Here is a 17,379-nt window from a genome sequence, read left to right on the forward strand (position 1 = left end):
CTCACACGGCCTGCTCCTCCAGCTCCCCGCCGATGCGCTGGGACATGCTCTTCAGCACCCCAATGCTGCCAGACACCAGCTCCAACTGCTCATCCTGCTGTGCCACGATCAGCTGATGCCAGAGAAGGGGGACAAGCCATTAAAACCCCTCTTACCTGGTTCCGAGCCCAGCACGCTAGCAGCTGCTGGCTTCTTTGCCAACTTGGGACAATTCGCATTCAGAAGCAAAGCCCAGAAATCAAAGGACCAGACCGCCACCTCCCAGAACGCGCTGCTCGAAAGGCTGAAATGTCAAGCTACTGACACCTCCTGCTGATCCCACTTGTGCACAGCCAGCGAGGCTTAAAACCACCACGAGAGATTTACTCTGCTTGGCTGAAGTCCAACAAGGGAACAGACAAAGGCCCAGAGCACCTGTACGGTGACACGGAGACATGGGGACGCTTGGGAAGAGGAGTCCCACCGCCAGGGTCCAGTTCTCAACCCACAACAGACTTAAATACGAGAGAGTCTGGTAAATCTCTGGACGTGGGAAAACCATGCACAGAATCCTTTGCTCCCTCCTCAAGGACAAACTGGAGGAGGCCCAGTGGCAGTCAGTTACCCCAAGGACATACTGACTGATGAATCTGCCTCCTCACTTTTCATAAAGAAGTTTGCTTGGTTAATAGCAATTTAAGCAGACAACTGGTTAAGCAGACATACGAATGGCAAAAGAACATATAAACTATATAAAATACATACATAAAACACAATATTTAAGAACCAATAGTTGCAATGCATAGATAATCCTCAAATCCCCAAACAAATATTGGCCTCCTTTTATTAATACAACTGTACATCAAAAGCATCAACAGAATCAGCCTCACTTTCCTTCTACCCCTTCACCTCCACCAAAGCAATCATTCTTATATATAATGGAACCAATAATAATTTTCAATGAAGAAACCAGAACTCCATTTTTCTGCAAGTTCATCTGTGTTGAAATGAACAAAAACACTGAGTATACGAGTGGAGGCCAGGGAAGAGGATTCTGTTTGTTTGTTTTTAAATCAGTGACCTTGTCTATCAGTCTGGTCTGCTTTTCCTGAGAGACCTAATCAAGCTTGGTTCTCCGGAAACAGCCATGCTCTGGAGGAGGTTTTAGGAACCCTTTCTGTATGCAGTCACTCCACATGCAGCCGTGAGCAGCCGCAGGGCAAGCTCTGGTCCAGCCTGCCTGGCGTCACTCAAAGTCCCCTGGCTGGCAGACGACCCACTTTCTGTACCTGCTGCTGTGCCTGCTGCTCCTCGATGAAATGGGAGTTGGCTAACTGGAGCTCGTGGTCCAGGCGCCCGTATTTATCTGGTGGTCCAGCGCTCCAGTTCTGGCCGCCACTGTCTCCCAACAGCGCCTGCAAGAGTGGGGCAGGGGGCAGCCAGGTCAGGAGGAACCGACGGTTTCCACCTCTGAATGAGTACCCCATGACGGCGATATATAGAGTTCTCATACTGCTTACCATCTCTGTCCCCCGGGGCTGCCTTTTATGTCGTAGTGGAGGTGCCTATGTGCTATAGTTTAAGGAATGCCAGGAGGGGCACGCTGTCCCCAAGCTCGCCCAACAGGACTGACAAATGGGCTTTGTCCCATTAAAATGCAAATAAATGTCAACTTGAAATCACCAAATGCCCATCTTGTGACTGTGGTGCTGGGGCAGTCAGCAGCGAGGTGACTGGACTTTCCCCAAACCTGCCAGCCTCCTTCCAGGCTCGGCATACACAGCGCTTCTGCACAATCACATGACACACATGTCAGCATTTTAAAATTCCAAATATCTAACCGTGTATTTTCTTTGATGGATACTGTATGTTTAGATGTTTACGCACCTGTCTGTTTTTTCTTTCAGCTAATGCCTGCACAGATGAAGTTGACATCTGATCCTTCATGTCCTAATGAGATAAGTAGAAGACCAGAAAAGAAATGAATATCCTTAGATGAAAAAAAAATCATGGTTAATATTTGGCACACAAGCAAAATATGCGTAAGTTATTATTAATTTTTTTAGCAAACAGACAGCATTGTTTGGCTTTTTTCATTCTCGAAAATAAAGGAAATAATGAGAACACCATCCCCTTAAAAACAGGTAACCTGGATACTAAATTGAAATAGGAGCAAGGAGGAAGGAAACTAGCATTTCCTGGGAACCTACCATAGGCCAGAAACACTGTTACATGCTTACGCACATTCTCTCTGAATTTTCACGACGACTGTAAAGCTGGTGTTATCTCTATTTTACAGTCCAAGAGACTGAGATCTAGAAAGGCTAAGACACTTTCTCAAGGTTACATAGTAATAAAATGGTAATCCTCAGGTAGACTGCTCACGGGCTAGCATTGTCTTATGTGATACATGTAAGGAACCAGGCACTTTACAATAATTACCATTAAATACCAGAGAAGACTTTCGAATAATGATATAACAGGTCACTTCTTTTTGAGTTGGATTCATTATAGGTTTCTAACATCAGAGTAAATTTCCAGAGTGACATCAGAAATAATTTTGCATGGAAAGAAAAATGAATGGACCCGTTCCTTACTGTGAAGCCACTTTATTAAATATAAGCCACTTTGCCTACCATCTTTAAACCACAAAATGATTTGAGCTGCATACAGGATTACTGTAACACAATTTTTCTTAAAGGCAGCCAAAATACTTTATAATTTTCTGTTGGCAAGTAGACTATTTTATACATGCAAATGTTGAGGTATTAGGCTTTCAGAAACGTCTTCTAAGACCTGTGCATGACAAGCGAACGGTAGACCAGACAGTGCCACAGCTTTCGTAACTCCCACGGTGGGAAGTCTGAATAAGAACCACCTTGCTTCTACTTTCAAAGAGTCCACTCCACCCTTCTCCTCCACAGGACTTCAGCTGGACTTCATTAAAGTCAGATCAGCAAAAGCTCAGTGAGGTACTGTGCACCCTCCACTGGCAAATACTAACAGCCTCTCAAAAAGGGGTCAGAGATGAAAACAAGAACAAATGAAAACCCGAAGGTATTCAGTTGGATCATACAGTATGGTTTAGATCTCAATTCTAGAGGGACTTCAAGGATGCGTGGACCTGATTTAGAATACTTCTTTCAAAGACTGCACTTTAAAAAAACTTTACAGATACGAGAAAACAAACTTTGGATTCTACTTCCAATTATACTAACTAACTTAACTTTCAACGTATTGACCTCTGAATTTCCATTAAAGCAACTCTAATGACGAAGGTCAAAAATATGTGCTTCACAGCAAGGCACCATTTAAATACCAACATCTACAGAAGTGTCCTTCAGAAAAATCTATTACAAAAAATAACAAAGCAAACTTCATTTGTTCAATAAATAACTGGGGAATGATTTACCTTTCCAAAAAAGATGTCACATAGCAATGGGGCTTCCTTGTCAGAATAGCTTTCTGAACTGGCTAGAAATTAGGAGTGTCTAATCCAAGTCTCATTATATAGATGGGGGCACCTGTGGTCCAAAAATGTTACTGTACCCATTAAAATGTGGGCTTATTTATAAACAATTTAGATATATGTATATAGAAAGGCACCTAATGAATAAAACAAAGAACAAGAATATTTCAAGTTCAGTGATAATCCATCACTTGAAATCTTGTCCAAAGGAAATCACATGATAGAAAATCTTTGGCAAACGTATCCCAAGGTTCCTGCCTAAGATGTCTCTTAAAAGCCATATGTCAGCACTGATATGATCCCAAGTTTTTTTTATTCAAGGAAGCTGCTTTCTAGTACATATGCTAAAGACAGCTGGTTGTTTTACATTTAGTTATGCTAATCAAACGGCTTAGCCATATAGTTTCAAAATACAAACAATACCTTAATGATACTAGATTTTACTTAAATGATATTTTCACTGAGGTTTTTAAACAATAGGTTATTATCTAGATAATTTGAGATTAACTATTTCTTCACTTTGATTGGTTTTTTTACACTCTGATAGCTGCTTGCTTGCTTGCTCTGGATACCTCCCGAAAGGCTGTCAAGCAGTTGTATATGGAAATGTCAATAACATGGGTTGCAAGAGTTCCAGAATTCAGATGGTGAAAGAGGCCGCCATCCAAACCCAGTAAGACTCACCCTTCACAATGCAAAGTGATTACAAATCCATCAAGAAACCAAATGGTTTCTACAATAGTAATTCTTCCTTTTGCCCAGAAATATAGTATACTAAGAACTAAAGAGGAAAAATGACAACTGATTTGGAGGAACGAGAGTTATAGACAAACAGGACACCACTGAAGTAACTTCCCAAAGCCAGCAGTCTACGCCCTCATTTTTGCTCTAAGAAATAAGTCTGACAACACTGAAGACAGGTGTTTTATTTTTTCACCTAGAGAAATTCTACGTGGGAAACTGACATTTAATTCATACGAAAAAGTGGTTCCAGAGTTGACCTGTTAGTTTAAAATTAAGGGAAAGAGTTCTGAGAAGTTTGCTATTTCTTACACAAGTAACACAATAGCATCATATTCCTTACCCTGACAACTTGCCGAGTACTTGTGATGAAGGCTTTTCTTATGCTCAATTCGGTGGCGTCGAGATTGAATTTTCTAGGATTGGCTTCAACTATGCGTGGGTCAAAAAGTCAAGGTAGAGCCATGTCATCATCAAAAGCCTAATAAATGACATCACGTTAAATCATTGACTCTTTCACAGGCAAACAATAAAGTCTGGCCCAACATACCTGACCCACGGTCACCTTGACACTAACCATTCTCAGACTTTCTCTGCCCACAGCCATAGGCAGACCCTTGCCCCCAAGGCAGAGAGGACCTGCCAGGCTTCTTAGCCCTGACGGGGTCACTACATGCCCAGGGCGGGCTGACCGAGAGCCAGGGGCTGGGCTCTTTCAGATGCCCGCTAGCACTTCGTAGCTACTGTGTTTTTACTCCAGATCACCTTTTCCATGACACCTTTCGCAAGCCTTTTTCATTTGCCATCCCAAACCATTCCACTTATGTCAAGAAGCTCGCCCTGCTTCTTAATCTAGAGAGATGGAGGCTTCCCAGGGAAACTTCCTGATCTCACCCTCAGGGTAGTCCTGCAGCCCCATGTCAGGCGCCCACAAGGCTCTCGACTCTCCTCTCCTAGTGTGCAGTATGTATTTGTGCTATGATGGAATTAATGTCGGTTCCACTGCCCCCAGGCCCTCTTTACCCTCCACCGTAAATTCCATGAGGGTTGGTACACTGTTTTGCTTATCATTCCAGCTTCAGTACCAAACAAAATGTCCAGCACATGGTACATTCAATAACTGTTTACTAAATAGCATCTCTGAGTATCTATCAAAACTTCTGTCCTTTTTCCTCTCACAATTTCTCTATTTCCCCCAATCCTTTTCTCTTCCTTCCTATCTCAAAGGAAGACGTAACTCCCTGGAACTGTGCTTTTTTTTTTTTTTTAATTTTTATTGGGGAATGTTGGGGGACAGTGTGTTTCTCCAGGGCCCATCAGCTCCAAGTCGTCCTTCAATCTAGTTGTGGAGGGCACAGCTCAGCTCCAAGTCCAGTCGCCGTTTTCAATCGTTAGTTGCAGGGGGTGCAGCCCACCATCCCATGCGGGGATTGAACCCGCAACCTTGTTGTTCAGAGCTCGCGCTCTAACCACCTGAGCCATCCGGCCGCCCCCTGGAGTTGTGCTTTTGATGCCGCCCTTTAGCATATTCTGTTCCACTCATTTTAGAGAGCACACTTGTCTTTGAATAATTTAAAAGGTGCGTGGCGTCATTACGATTGGTAGAACTGGTGCGCTCCACACTTTAACAGAGGATCCCGTGCTGAGTATGGAGGGATCCCGACAAAGTCTGGTTCGCTTGATGTTTTTATCACAATGAGAGAAAAAACAAAACAGAGCTCAGAACATGCAACCAGCATATCTTCACCCTAAAGTTTTAATTAAATGGGATTTTTCCCGTGGAAAAGGCCACGTAACGTGGCTTTTACAGTTTTCTGGTTCATCACTCCGATTGACAGATGTATTTATTAGTAACATCGACAGTGAAACTTAGCACCATACCCGTGCTTTTCCTAAATGCAGTTTCAGGGCACAGATGCCTCTCAAGTAGACACTGGCAGTGTCCCGTCCCCTCTTGAACAGGAAGAAGACAGTCTACAAAAGGAGTTTCTTTTGATCTCTCATGACCAATGTGGAATAAGGGCTCTGTATGTGCCTCTGTGTGATCACAACTGCTAACACTTCCACAGACGCCCACTGTGTGTCAGGCTCCCTTCCAAGCTCTTTACCTGTTAAACTTCCAACAACCTTAGGAGCGAGGTGCTATTAGCATCCCAACTTGCTACCGGAAAGCAAACTGAAGCACAGAGCCATGTGCCTCGAGTCACACAGTAACCAGTGGGCCAGGACTCAACACGCAGCCTGACTCGAGGGTATAACCACTGTAAGACGCTGCCTCTCCACAGCAGGGGATGCCCCGCGCTATAGAAGAAACTGGCTACTCTCCCTTAGCTTACTGGGCAATTCTTTTAAGTGTGTCATGGTACACATAAGAGCAACATCAGTCGATTATAAAAGGAAATGCCCGATCTATGTGTTTGAGACATCTGAATAAAAAACTCGCCCATCTGCCTGTTGGCCCCACAGGGCACAGATGCCACAGAAAAGGATATTGATGGTTTCGTCCAGGTCCTCTAGGTCCCACTCTATGCTGCGGAGGTTGTTCCTCAGCTCGTTGGTGGTCCAGTCCGTTTCCTCCCTCGTTGCCGTGGAGGGGTCCTGGAGGAGCTCCGTCCATCGCTGAAACAGCCCCTGGGCAGTGTTGACTGCTTTCTGTACTTCTCTGTGACCAAGGTGAGGGAGAGGAAACGAAGGTGAGGAAGAGGAGGACAGGTTCCCTAAACAAGTCACTACGTGACTTAAGCGAACACTTACGGGCACATACCATCCTCCGCAACCATCATTCCCACAAGAGTTGGTAAGTCTTTATAGAAGGCTCTTCACGGACAAATATCAAAGTTCAAAACTGTAAAGTAACCGTCTGAGGATTATGTTCTCAGCTGAGGTTCAGAATAAAATAGCCATTATTTAAGCAGCTATAATACCAAGTTTGTTTGGGAAAGACAAAAATCTAATTTTGTTCTGAACAGACTATGCTTGAAGAAGTTTAAGAAGCAATCCTACAAATTAACTAAAGGGCCATTAACCTTCCCACATACTGCCATTTGGTGGGATAGTAATTTATATTCAGATGTAAAAGTCTTAATACAGCTTTTCTTGTCTTGGGGTTGGGGGTGGGGTAAAAGGGTGGAAAAAGCTAGCCTTTTAGAGGTTGAGTATTTTTATTTCTGACATTTTTAAACCCAAAATCTCATTAGAAGAGTTCCAAACATTATTAACTTGACACATATCTACTTCCCTGGACTAAGCAATGCTGTGGAGCAGACTGCTGTATTTCTTGTTTAAAGACTGGGATCGGGCCGTAAATGCTATGATATAGGATGCTTTTAGATTAGATACAGTCACCAGGTTTTAAAAACTTGCCCCCCTACCATTGGGCCAATATCCACCATTTAAATGCTATAATCTAACACGACGGCATATAAAAGCCAAAAAGGAGTCATTTTATAATCACATGGTTTCTTGTGTACAAAGATAATAACCTTACTGCTCTCACACTAAGAGATCTGCTTTGATTCTTCTGTGATTTCTTAACCAGCTCTTCTGGGTGTTCAATCAGGGTGTCTGCTGTCTACAGCGTCAAGACAGACTCTGCATGCATCCTATTCCTGCTGACATTTCAAGTACCAGAAGAGAATGCACTAACAAAAATAAGGAAAGTGCCTTACAATTTTCCAGTCTGCGGAATACTGATGAGAACTAAATGGCTGAGTGTTAAACGTATCACTATCGGGTCCGGGCTGACTAATAAATCACTGAGCTGTACGACCAGCAATGACTCTACCAAGGGACGTTCATATCCAGTTGATGGGTTATTTAGGTAAGTCTTCTCCTGGTTTCTCTCATGTCAGCCTTTACTTTCAGTGCTAATGAGAAACTCTATTTGAGATAAATGGGAAGGACTAAGTAAGTGAGATGTAAATTTACTATCTTTACTCGTTACTGAGGTTTCTGGCTGATTTGGTGGAGAAAGGGGTACACATCTCCCCATAATACCACATACTTGGTTTATCTGTAAGTGTTTAATATCATCTATGATAACGGAAGATAAAGAGGGATCAATAGCAATATCTCATTTTAAAGAATATAAAATGTATCAACTCTGTAAAGTAAATATAAATTTCTTTTTGAGAACTGAACCTAAGAAGTTCTCAAACCTAAGAAGACTCGGGCTAGGGCATATCATGTTTTCTACAACCAGTACACAAGTCTGATGCTGGAATTCAATTCTCTTAAGCAGCAATCCATACTTTTTTCCTTGTCTCTCTTTTTGGTCTCAGGGCTCTTTTGCACTCTTCAAAATTATTGAAGACTCCACAAAAATTTATGTAGAAATTCACACAGACATTTTAAAAATTTATCAAGTAATTAAAGTTATAACGAACTTACTACATGTTAACACGTTTGTGAAAAATAACTTCTGAAACAAAAAAAATGTAGAGATCAAAGTGGAACTGTTTAACATTTTTATTTTTGCAAATCTCTCTAATATCTGGTTTAACAAAAGGCAGCCGGATTCTCATGTTTTCACATTCAGTCTGTTGACATACATTTTGGTTGAGTATATGATGAAACTCCAGCCTCATCCAGATATATAGTCGGGAGAGAGAGGAGTATTTTAATAGCTTTCGCAGATAATTGTGGATATTCTTTTTGATACCATACCAAAATGTGACAAATGGCAGTTTCTTAAAGGTTAGTTGCAATGTGGAACCTGAAACTGTAGCAGACTTTGAACTCTCATACATTACAATGTATTTTGAATGGATCTTTTACCCACATACGATTTTATAACATCATGATTGGTCATTTGAAAATGTATCACAGATCTTTCAAATGCTGACTCACTTCATTACACAATATCCAAAAATCACATAATAATATCACCACCAATCTCATCAGAAAAACTGAAGTATTGGGAATTTGTAAGATAACAGTAGTTGGTATAAGCTTTCCAAAATTCTATTTAAAAAATGGGGAGGTTCTAATGTTATCATCAGCAAAAATACTGTCAGCTGTTATCCATGAAGTGACAGGTTCATTCGCATTCATTTTTAAGAGAACATCTCAAGTATTTTTTAGATAATTTTGAGATCTGAGAACATATTCAAGTCTTAATAACCAATTTGTCAGTTATTCTTTCAAGTAAAAGTGAGATTCTGTGTGGTGAAGAAAACGAGCTGTTTCAGCCTGCAACTCAATCTCAGAAGTGTTTTTCGTGGAAACAGCCATCTTATTTCACAATATAGCAAAAGTGCTTTATGCACGCTTTCATTTTGACGCAGAATATTAAAATGTGTAGTAAGGCAGGGAGAAAACTTTCTCAAATTACATATCTGATGAAGGACATATCTAGAATATATTAATACTCTCAAAACTTAACAAGAAAACAAGTCAATTTTAAAAAGGGCAAAAGATTTGAATAGTCACTTCACCAAAAAAGACAGAGAGATGGAAACAAAGCACACGAAAAGATGTTCAGTGTCATTGGTCATCAGGAAAATGTGAATTAAATCCACAACGAGATACCACTACATATTTCAAATGGCTTAAAAAAGAAAACAGAAAACAAAACTGAAAATGCCAAGTGCTGACCAGGTGGTGATGTCACTGGAACTCTCGGGCGTTATTGGTAGGAAAGCAAAATGGTCCAGCCGTCTTGGAAAACAGTTTGGCTGTTTCTTAAAATTAAATGCACACTCACCATATGACCCGACAATCCAACTCCTAGGTGGGTAAATAGTAATTTTGCAATGACTCTTGTGGGGAAAAACATTTGTCTTTGCTGCGTTACCTACAGTTATATACAATTGTGACCGTCGGCCCGCGGCTGTTTCCACAGCTCTCCTGGGATAACACTGCCACCAGTGATGCTGCAGGTCAAAGCCGTGGCTTGAACTCATCTTCATTTGCAGTGTACTTGACACTACAGCCTTCATATCTATTTTCTTGAAACTCTCTCTTCCTTTTATGACATTGTACTCCTCTAGTTTCTACCAATTTTCTCTTTCCTCTTCCTCCATTTGGTCCCCATGTTTCTTCCTCAGTAGTCTTTTTGCAGCTTCTAGGTACTCATCAACACACAGGTTCAAAAGACGCCTTTTTGACCCCAACTGCATTTCCAGCCCTAACCATTCACTCAGAATTAACTTCTACATTTTCAGTTGCCTGTAGGACCATTCCATTTGCCTAAAACCAAGCTAATCATATCCTCCCTACAAACAAAACAAAACAAGCAAGTATTCAAACAAAAAGACAAAGCAGGGGAAAAAATCTGCTTCCTTCTCTAACTTCCCCATTTTAGTAAATAGTGCCACTATTTTCCAACAGTCAAAACTTGTCTAGACAAGCGTCATCATTGACTCTTCCTCTTCTTTCTCACCTTGCACAACCTCTACTTAAGCTCAATCATTGGAGTTTAGATCTGGAAGGAACTTTCAAGATAACTAGTCTGCACTCATTGAGCAAATAAGAGAGCTGGGGCTCAGCCACGTTGGCTTCTTGCCGCAAGTTTTTCTGCCTGAGCAGGAGGCACCGTTCACCAGTAAGACCTAAAATCTAAAATAGATTTGCTAAGGCTCCAGACAAATCTATTTTCTTTGTGGACTCAGAAGACCTGGGTTTAAGCCCTGAGAAGTTGTGTGACCATAGGCAAGTGAATAGTAACTGCTAGTTAAAACTGCCTCCTGATTAAGAATTTACAATAGGAAACAGGTTACATTGAAACTGCTCGGCTGGGTGTTCCATGCGTCCTCTTCCCCAAACTGGCCAGCCTTAATATCCAACCTGATTTCTCACTAACACAAACGCGGTTTCAGGTCACAGGTTGTCTTCCCACCCTCCCTTTTCTCATTCCCGGCTCTAGACTTCTGCTAGCTGTTTCCCTTAGGCCCAGATTGAGCCCCTACTTGCCTCACTAAAGATTCCTTGACCAACATTCCCTTTGGGGAGGGTTGCCAGGGAGGGGGGTGTGTCTTTCCTTTTGTCAGTCTCCAGAGTATCCCAACTCTATTCCAAAATCTTACACACAACGCATACTGTCTTTCACATACACTCTCACATGCTGCCTAATGTTCTCCAAACTAAACTACAATTTCAGGAGCCAAATATTGTATTAGGCATTCAATCCATTTAAAACCAATGTTTGCAAAGTCGTTTTTTACAATGAACCATCTGATTCCGATTTTTTTAAAATAGGAAATGAGATTTGACTTACATTCAATTGTACTGAACTAAAATTACTCTGCAAGTAAGGATTAATTTTTTTTCACAGTGACTATACCAATAAAAAGACTTTTGTCAACACTGTGAATCAAATGCACAATGCCTGCCTTCAAAGAGCTCATACTCTAGTGTTAAAAAGGTTATGGATAGAGGATGGATAGAGATGGATAGAGAATACCACAAGATAACACATACCATCTTGCTCATCTGCTTACTTATGCCATTATTTCAACACTGATCCACAGCCAAGAACCTGGGAATAAAACTCTCCTTGTTCAGCCACACAAAGCCTCCAAACCAGCAAAATATTACAGAGCCGTCCCCTTGCACGCCTTTCACCTAAAGGAGAGGCTCACTCGGTACCAACATACTCCATAGTCCAAGGCTCAAGTCTGTGGTTTTCTCAGTGGCCTATTTGATTAGAAGTCACAAATGCTAAAGGTTTGTCAAAACAAGAAAGGGAAAAAAACTATAAAGCCCAAAACTTAAAACGGGTTCGCTCATCAAACAAGTACTGCATAAGTTCCCAGATGAAAATGACACAATTCAAACACGGTATTTTTCTCTTGGCAAAATAGTGACTATTTCTTCAAATGAGAATCCCAGTATTGGCAAGGGATCAGGGAAATGGGCCCCTCACACCCTGGGGTGGGGAGTCAAGTGGAGACAGGCGTGTATTTTAGAGGGCAATCTGAAATATGCATCAGAAGCTTTGAAAATGTGCATGCCCTCTGATTGAGCAATTCTATTACAGGAGTACAGGCTATGGGAAAATCAGAAATGGCAACAGAGACTTGTGACAAACAGGCTTGACACTATATTAATTGTAATACTGAAAAATTAGAAACATCATAAATGTCATCCTGGGTGATATTACATTTATATGACAAAGTACAATGCCATCAGTAAAAGCCCTCCCTGTCACATTTCAAGGATATAAAATAACACAGGTGAAAAGATTATAAAACAGTATAATCCCAATTTCTAAAATGAGTATTACTATTAATAATAATACACATATATGAAACCTTTGGCCTTTCCACCTCCAAACTTATGAAATTGAAGTTTTTCTTGAAGTTTTCTTTACTAAGTGTTATTTTCTTCATTTCTGAAATGATGGTACTAGTACTTCATAAGGATTAAAAAGACTATTCCTGTTGGGTTCTTAGCACAGAGACAGATCTATAATAAGAGATCAAAAACGGATTGATAGTATCATATAAAACTATTAATAGAAACAAAGATTTAAAAAAGACACCAAAATTTTAACTAATTATTGGAGGATGGTGGCATTTCAACAAATTTTTATTCTCTTTTTTATATTTTTATTTCCTAAGTTTTCTAAAATAAGCATGCTTTAATTTTAACATTATTTTAAATGTTACTCAGAAAAAAAAACAACCCAATAAGACATCGTCTTTCCCCTCAACAAGGTCAGCCTATTTGGATGAAAACATACAGAATGTTTATTGAACAATTAATATGTGCCCCAAACTGAGGAAGGCAATTTACGCATGTATTATGTATTAAATGTATTAATGCGTGTAATCCTAATGACCAATAAAGTAGGCATTATTAAGCCAAGTTTGTAGGTAAGAAAACGGGTTCCAAGAGGATAATTAACTTGCCAAAAATTACACCAAATAATCGATAGAACTGAGATTCCAACCTTGGATTAGCCTGATTACCCAAGCTCAGTTCTTACACCAAACCTCACCGCCTCCCAAAGTCACATAAAAGGAAACACTGCCCCCAGAAGACACGTTTTCTTACTTCTCCTCACAGAACCCATCAGCACCTGACACGCCGTGTTCGGTTCCTCTGTACGCTGCGTGTCCCTGGAACGTGAGCCCCCTAAGGACAGGCATGTTGTTTGCTCGCTCCTGTGCCCTCGGCTCTCAGTAAGTACTTTGGAATGAAGGATTCTGAAAGGACAATGACCTGAGCGTGTCTCTGTGGCCTTATCTGGTAACAGTGTGATGCTCGCTGCAGAAGCTGCTTATACGAGTCCAGGTGGGAGAGGACAAGGATATGAACTAGAGCATTAGAGAAGGTTCCAGAGAGATCCCCGGGGTGGCACGGATTGGCCACAATGACCACGTGGTCCTGGGACTGAAGCAGAGAGCGCCGAGGCAGGAGTGAGGAGGGCTAGGAGGAGGATGAATGCGTGGGTCAGGTGTTGGGAGGAAGAAGGAAGGAGAAGAAAAAGAGAAGGGGCGGAGATGCACGCCACAGGGTGGGAAACGGAATAATGACTGGAAAAGAGAAAAGCGCTCAGGAGAGAGTTGGCTTAGAGTGACTGGGGAGCAGGTGTGCACACACCCAGGGAGCACCTGCGGGAATGGGGACTATGGCGCTCACCCCGCGAGAACACGCACGAGGACCAACTAGAGCAGCTACACTTAAGGGATGGATGAGGGACAGAGGTGACAGCAGAGCCAGGAGGCTCAGGATAGGTCTGAATTACACTGCAGTGGAAATACCGCGGTGAATGGCTGCGTAGAGTGGGTGCCTGGGGACTGAGAGCTTCCAGGACCGTGGTCAAGTTCACTGCACTGAGGCAGGCACTGCTGGGCTCTGAGCTGTGGCCAGGCAGAGTCCGAGGAGGGAGAGGAGGGCTGACTCATGCAGGCCATGAAGTGTTTGGACTTTATTTTGTAGGGAGCTGGCAGCCACTAAGTGACGGTAAGTAGGGAAACCCTTCTTAGAGTCCAGAAACTTACTCCTGTGCTACCCACATGGAGCTGTGAAGCCACATGTGCCTACTGAACGCTGGAAATTTGCTAGTGTGACTGAAGAACTAAAACTATAATTTAAATTAAACTTTAAAAACTGATATGCAATTCAGTTACCGGAAAATGTTTAACAATGTTGGGAACAATTTGGGTATATGAATCTCCTTTTCAACTATAAGTTTAATAAACACAGATCAAGTATTTCTGATGAAAATTTCACATCCAAATTGAGATGTACCATAAGTGCAAAATATATACCAGGTTTTGAAGACGTCGTACTAAAAAGTAAAATATCTCATTACTAATCTGTATATTAATCATATGTTAAAATATTTTGAATCTATTAAGTTAAGGATGACATTAAAATTAATTTCACCTATTTCTTCTTGCTGTTTAATGTGGCTACTAGGAAATGTAGAATGGCATATATGGCTCACATTATATTTTGTATAACACTGATCCAACAGAACCCAGGGCAGATGAGAGGAAAGAGACTGGGAGCAGGAAGACCAATTAGAGACTCTGGTAAGAGTCCAGATGAGACACAGGCCTGAATTATATAAATTCTACCCATCTTCAAAACCTGATTCAAGATTTACTACTACCTCCAAAAGCTTTTCCAATCATTACTCATCCCTAATGAGTCACCTTGCTCCAAACTCCTGGGTCACCCATCTTCTCTAGCATTCCCCTCAGTCCTCAATCATTTCCACTTGCTTTTGTGGGCAGTTATTTCTCAGTTTAGACTATCAGCTCCTAGGCTAAGGGCCACAGTTAGGTGTCTTTAATTTTTCTACATCGTGTGATGTGTTTTCAATACGTTTAATAAATAGAGGTGCAAGGCTCCTCGAGTAGTCTGTCACACATACAGTCTGACAGACTGTATGTGGCTAAATTTACCTTTGTACAGCAGAAGATATTGAGAGTCTCATTTCCTTCAGATACGTGAAGGGCAATAAAATGATGTCAAAATCAACCAAGACTCCAGGCCAATGTTCCAATACAGCAGTGATAGCTAATCAGTGAGAAAGCACAGACTGTCTTGCATACTCTCAGGGAAAAAAAAAAAAAAGTCCAGATGGCACAGCAATTTAGCATTTTCACAAATTCTATTAAAAATCAAGCAAACAAAATTTTTCTGATTCTCTCTGGTCTCCATGGCCAGAGATAACCTTTGCAACTTTCATTCAGGGGGAAAACACACAGTTTTAACATTTAAAAGTTAATCCCTAAATCGATTCTAACAAATAACACATTTTCCGGGTAGAGAGCCACATATTACTAAAAAATCTACAATTCGGCATTTTCCCACCTACGTTAAAGGACAGTGAGGTCGAAGGGGGATCCAAGATGGTGGAGTAGATAAATGCTGTGCTTGCCCCCTTCCGTGACCACATTAAAATTACACCTAAATTATAGAACAATCAACCTGCAGAACCACCTGAAGTCTAGCTGAACAGAAGTTCTATAACGAAGGCTATAAAGAAGAAACCATATCAAGACTGGGGAAACAATTAAAGTAAGGTGAAGAAAAACCTTTTTAGGGAAACATTAAGAAACGTATAAATATATTTACTGTATCATAGATAATAAAGTATTTCACCTAAAGCACCATTTAAATTTTCTAAGAACCCTTACAAAAATAAATAAACACCCAGGTACCTGGTCAGCTTTCACCACTCCCCAAATAGGAAGTAAGCAGCAGCTATTTGAAAGCAAAGGGACCCTTTATGATTTTCAGTATTGATCATCTAGGAACTTTGTGGTTCTCAAATTTATGTTTGACATTTAAAACATAAAGTTGACAAGTGGTAACAACGTAAGAATCCATCTTTCTTGCATTTGTTTAATGGCTACAAAACCGATACAGTAACAAAGTGCTATTAAAGTTTCTATCGCCAAACAATCCAACAATCAAAGATGGAGTCAGGACAGCTCAAAGGGAAAAACAAGTAGGGAAACCTGTCAAATAGCCTGGATGAAATCAGGGAGTTGAAAAGAAAGCACTCGTTTCCTTTCGCACTGTGGGAAAATCCCGGTGCTAATAGGAAGCCGAGGGAAGTTTAGTTTGGCTGATTTCATTTTGTTTTCCTTCCAACATCATCACTGAGTATGAACGATTGCTTTCCTCCCCTCCCATTACTCAATAAAAACTCCCCCACTGAATTGAGCTGTCTTCCGGAGCTATCCTCCCCAGCCTCCCAGCCTGCAAACGTGCCTGGACGCCTCCGGGCCGGTTGTGGTCCCACCAGTCTGCCGGCCAGCGCTCCGATCTCAATGGACAATGGGAGCTCACCCCCGTCAACACCAACTACAAAGCTCAGGAGGGCCATTTCCCTTTTCCTGCCCAGATGCTGTTTTCCCTCCTTCGAAGCAGGGCCTCATGCTCCACTAGAGCTGGGACCCGCGTCTTTCTACCCACCTGCAGAGCTGCTGAACTCCTCGACCCCCAAATAAGTTACACCGCAGCGCACAGGCCAAAGGGGACCCCCTCCCCAGGTTGGAGGCACGGATTTCACAGTGCAGGTAGACGGGGAGGGGATGTCTCTGGACTCTTGGTCAAGGCTCTGAAGGCTAAGCCGTCCCCACAATCCCCTCCCCAGCCTCAACTTGTCTCCCCTCCCCCTCCAGCAAGGAGAGCGGGGAGGTGCGGGCAAGCAGCATCGCCACCTCCTCCTTCAGTGGAACTCTCGGCGACACTCACCCTTTCACCACAAAGAAGGGGTCCTCCATGGACATGGCGTCCCGGCCCCCAGCCGCCTCACGCCCGCTCCACGCACGGGGCGCCCGCGCCCTCCGATCCTCCCTCCGCCCACCCGACGGGCCTCCCGCAGCCGCCGGCGCCTCAGCCTGGGGATCCCAGAGCAGCGGGCGCGCGCAGGCCGGGGTGATGCAGCCCGCGGCTGGTCCAGCACTCGGTGGGATCGCAGATCGAATCCCAGACTCCGGCGCCGGCCCCCGCAGCTGCCTCCTCCCCCAGCTCCTCCCGCTGGTCCGGCCGGCCTGACCCCGCCCCCGCCCACAGCCTCGGCCAACCACGAACACAGCCCGCTGCACCACTTCCGCACCCGAGCTCACGTGACCAGGACCTGCCCCCGCCCCCGCCCCGTCGTGGGCGGAGCCTAGGCAAGCGTCGCTGGACCCTGGAGGCGGGGCTCTAGGAGCGAAGGAGAGGGGCTGGTCTTCTCTCAACCCGCCCCTCAGGATTCAAGGGGAGGAGCCACCTTTTCT

General features: G+C 42.8%; 1 protein-coding gene across 1 annotated transcript in view; it reads right to left on the reverse strand.

Annotated features, from left to right (window-relative positions):
- Window positions 1-17,114, reverse strand: part of STX6 (syntaxin 6) — a 30,178-nt gene extending 13,064 nt beyond the window's left edge. The window contains exons 1-6 of the mRNA XM_033092824.1: window positions 16,853-17,114; window positions 6,682-6,851; window positions 4,533-4,627; window positions 1,867-1,929; window positions 1,269-1,394; window positions 6-112 (exon numbers count right to left, since the gene is read on the reverse strand). Coding sequence (XP_032948715.1) covers window positions 6-112; window positions 1,269-1,394; window positions 1,867-1,929; window positions 4,533-4,627; window positions 6,682-6,851; window positions 16,853-16,887 — 596 coding nt within the window. The 5' untranslated portion in view covers window positions 16,888-17,114. The remainder of the gene's footprint in view (window positions 1-5; window positions 113-1,268; window positions 1,395-1,866; window positions 1,930-4,532; window positions 4,628-6,681; window positions 6,852-16,852) is intronic.
- Window positions 17,115-17,379: the final 265 nt, after the last annotated feature.

This window comes from Rhinolophus ferrumequinum, chromosome 22 (genome assembly GCF_004115265.2).
Source record: "Rhinolophus ferrumequinum isolate MPI-CBG mRhiFer1 chromosome 22, mRhiFer1_v1.p, whole genome shotgun sequence".
NCBI lineage: Eukaryota > Metazoa > Chordata > Mammalia > Chiroptera > Rhinolophidae > Rhinolophus > Rhinolophus ferrumequinum.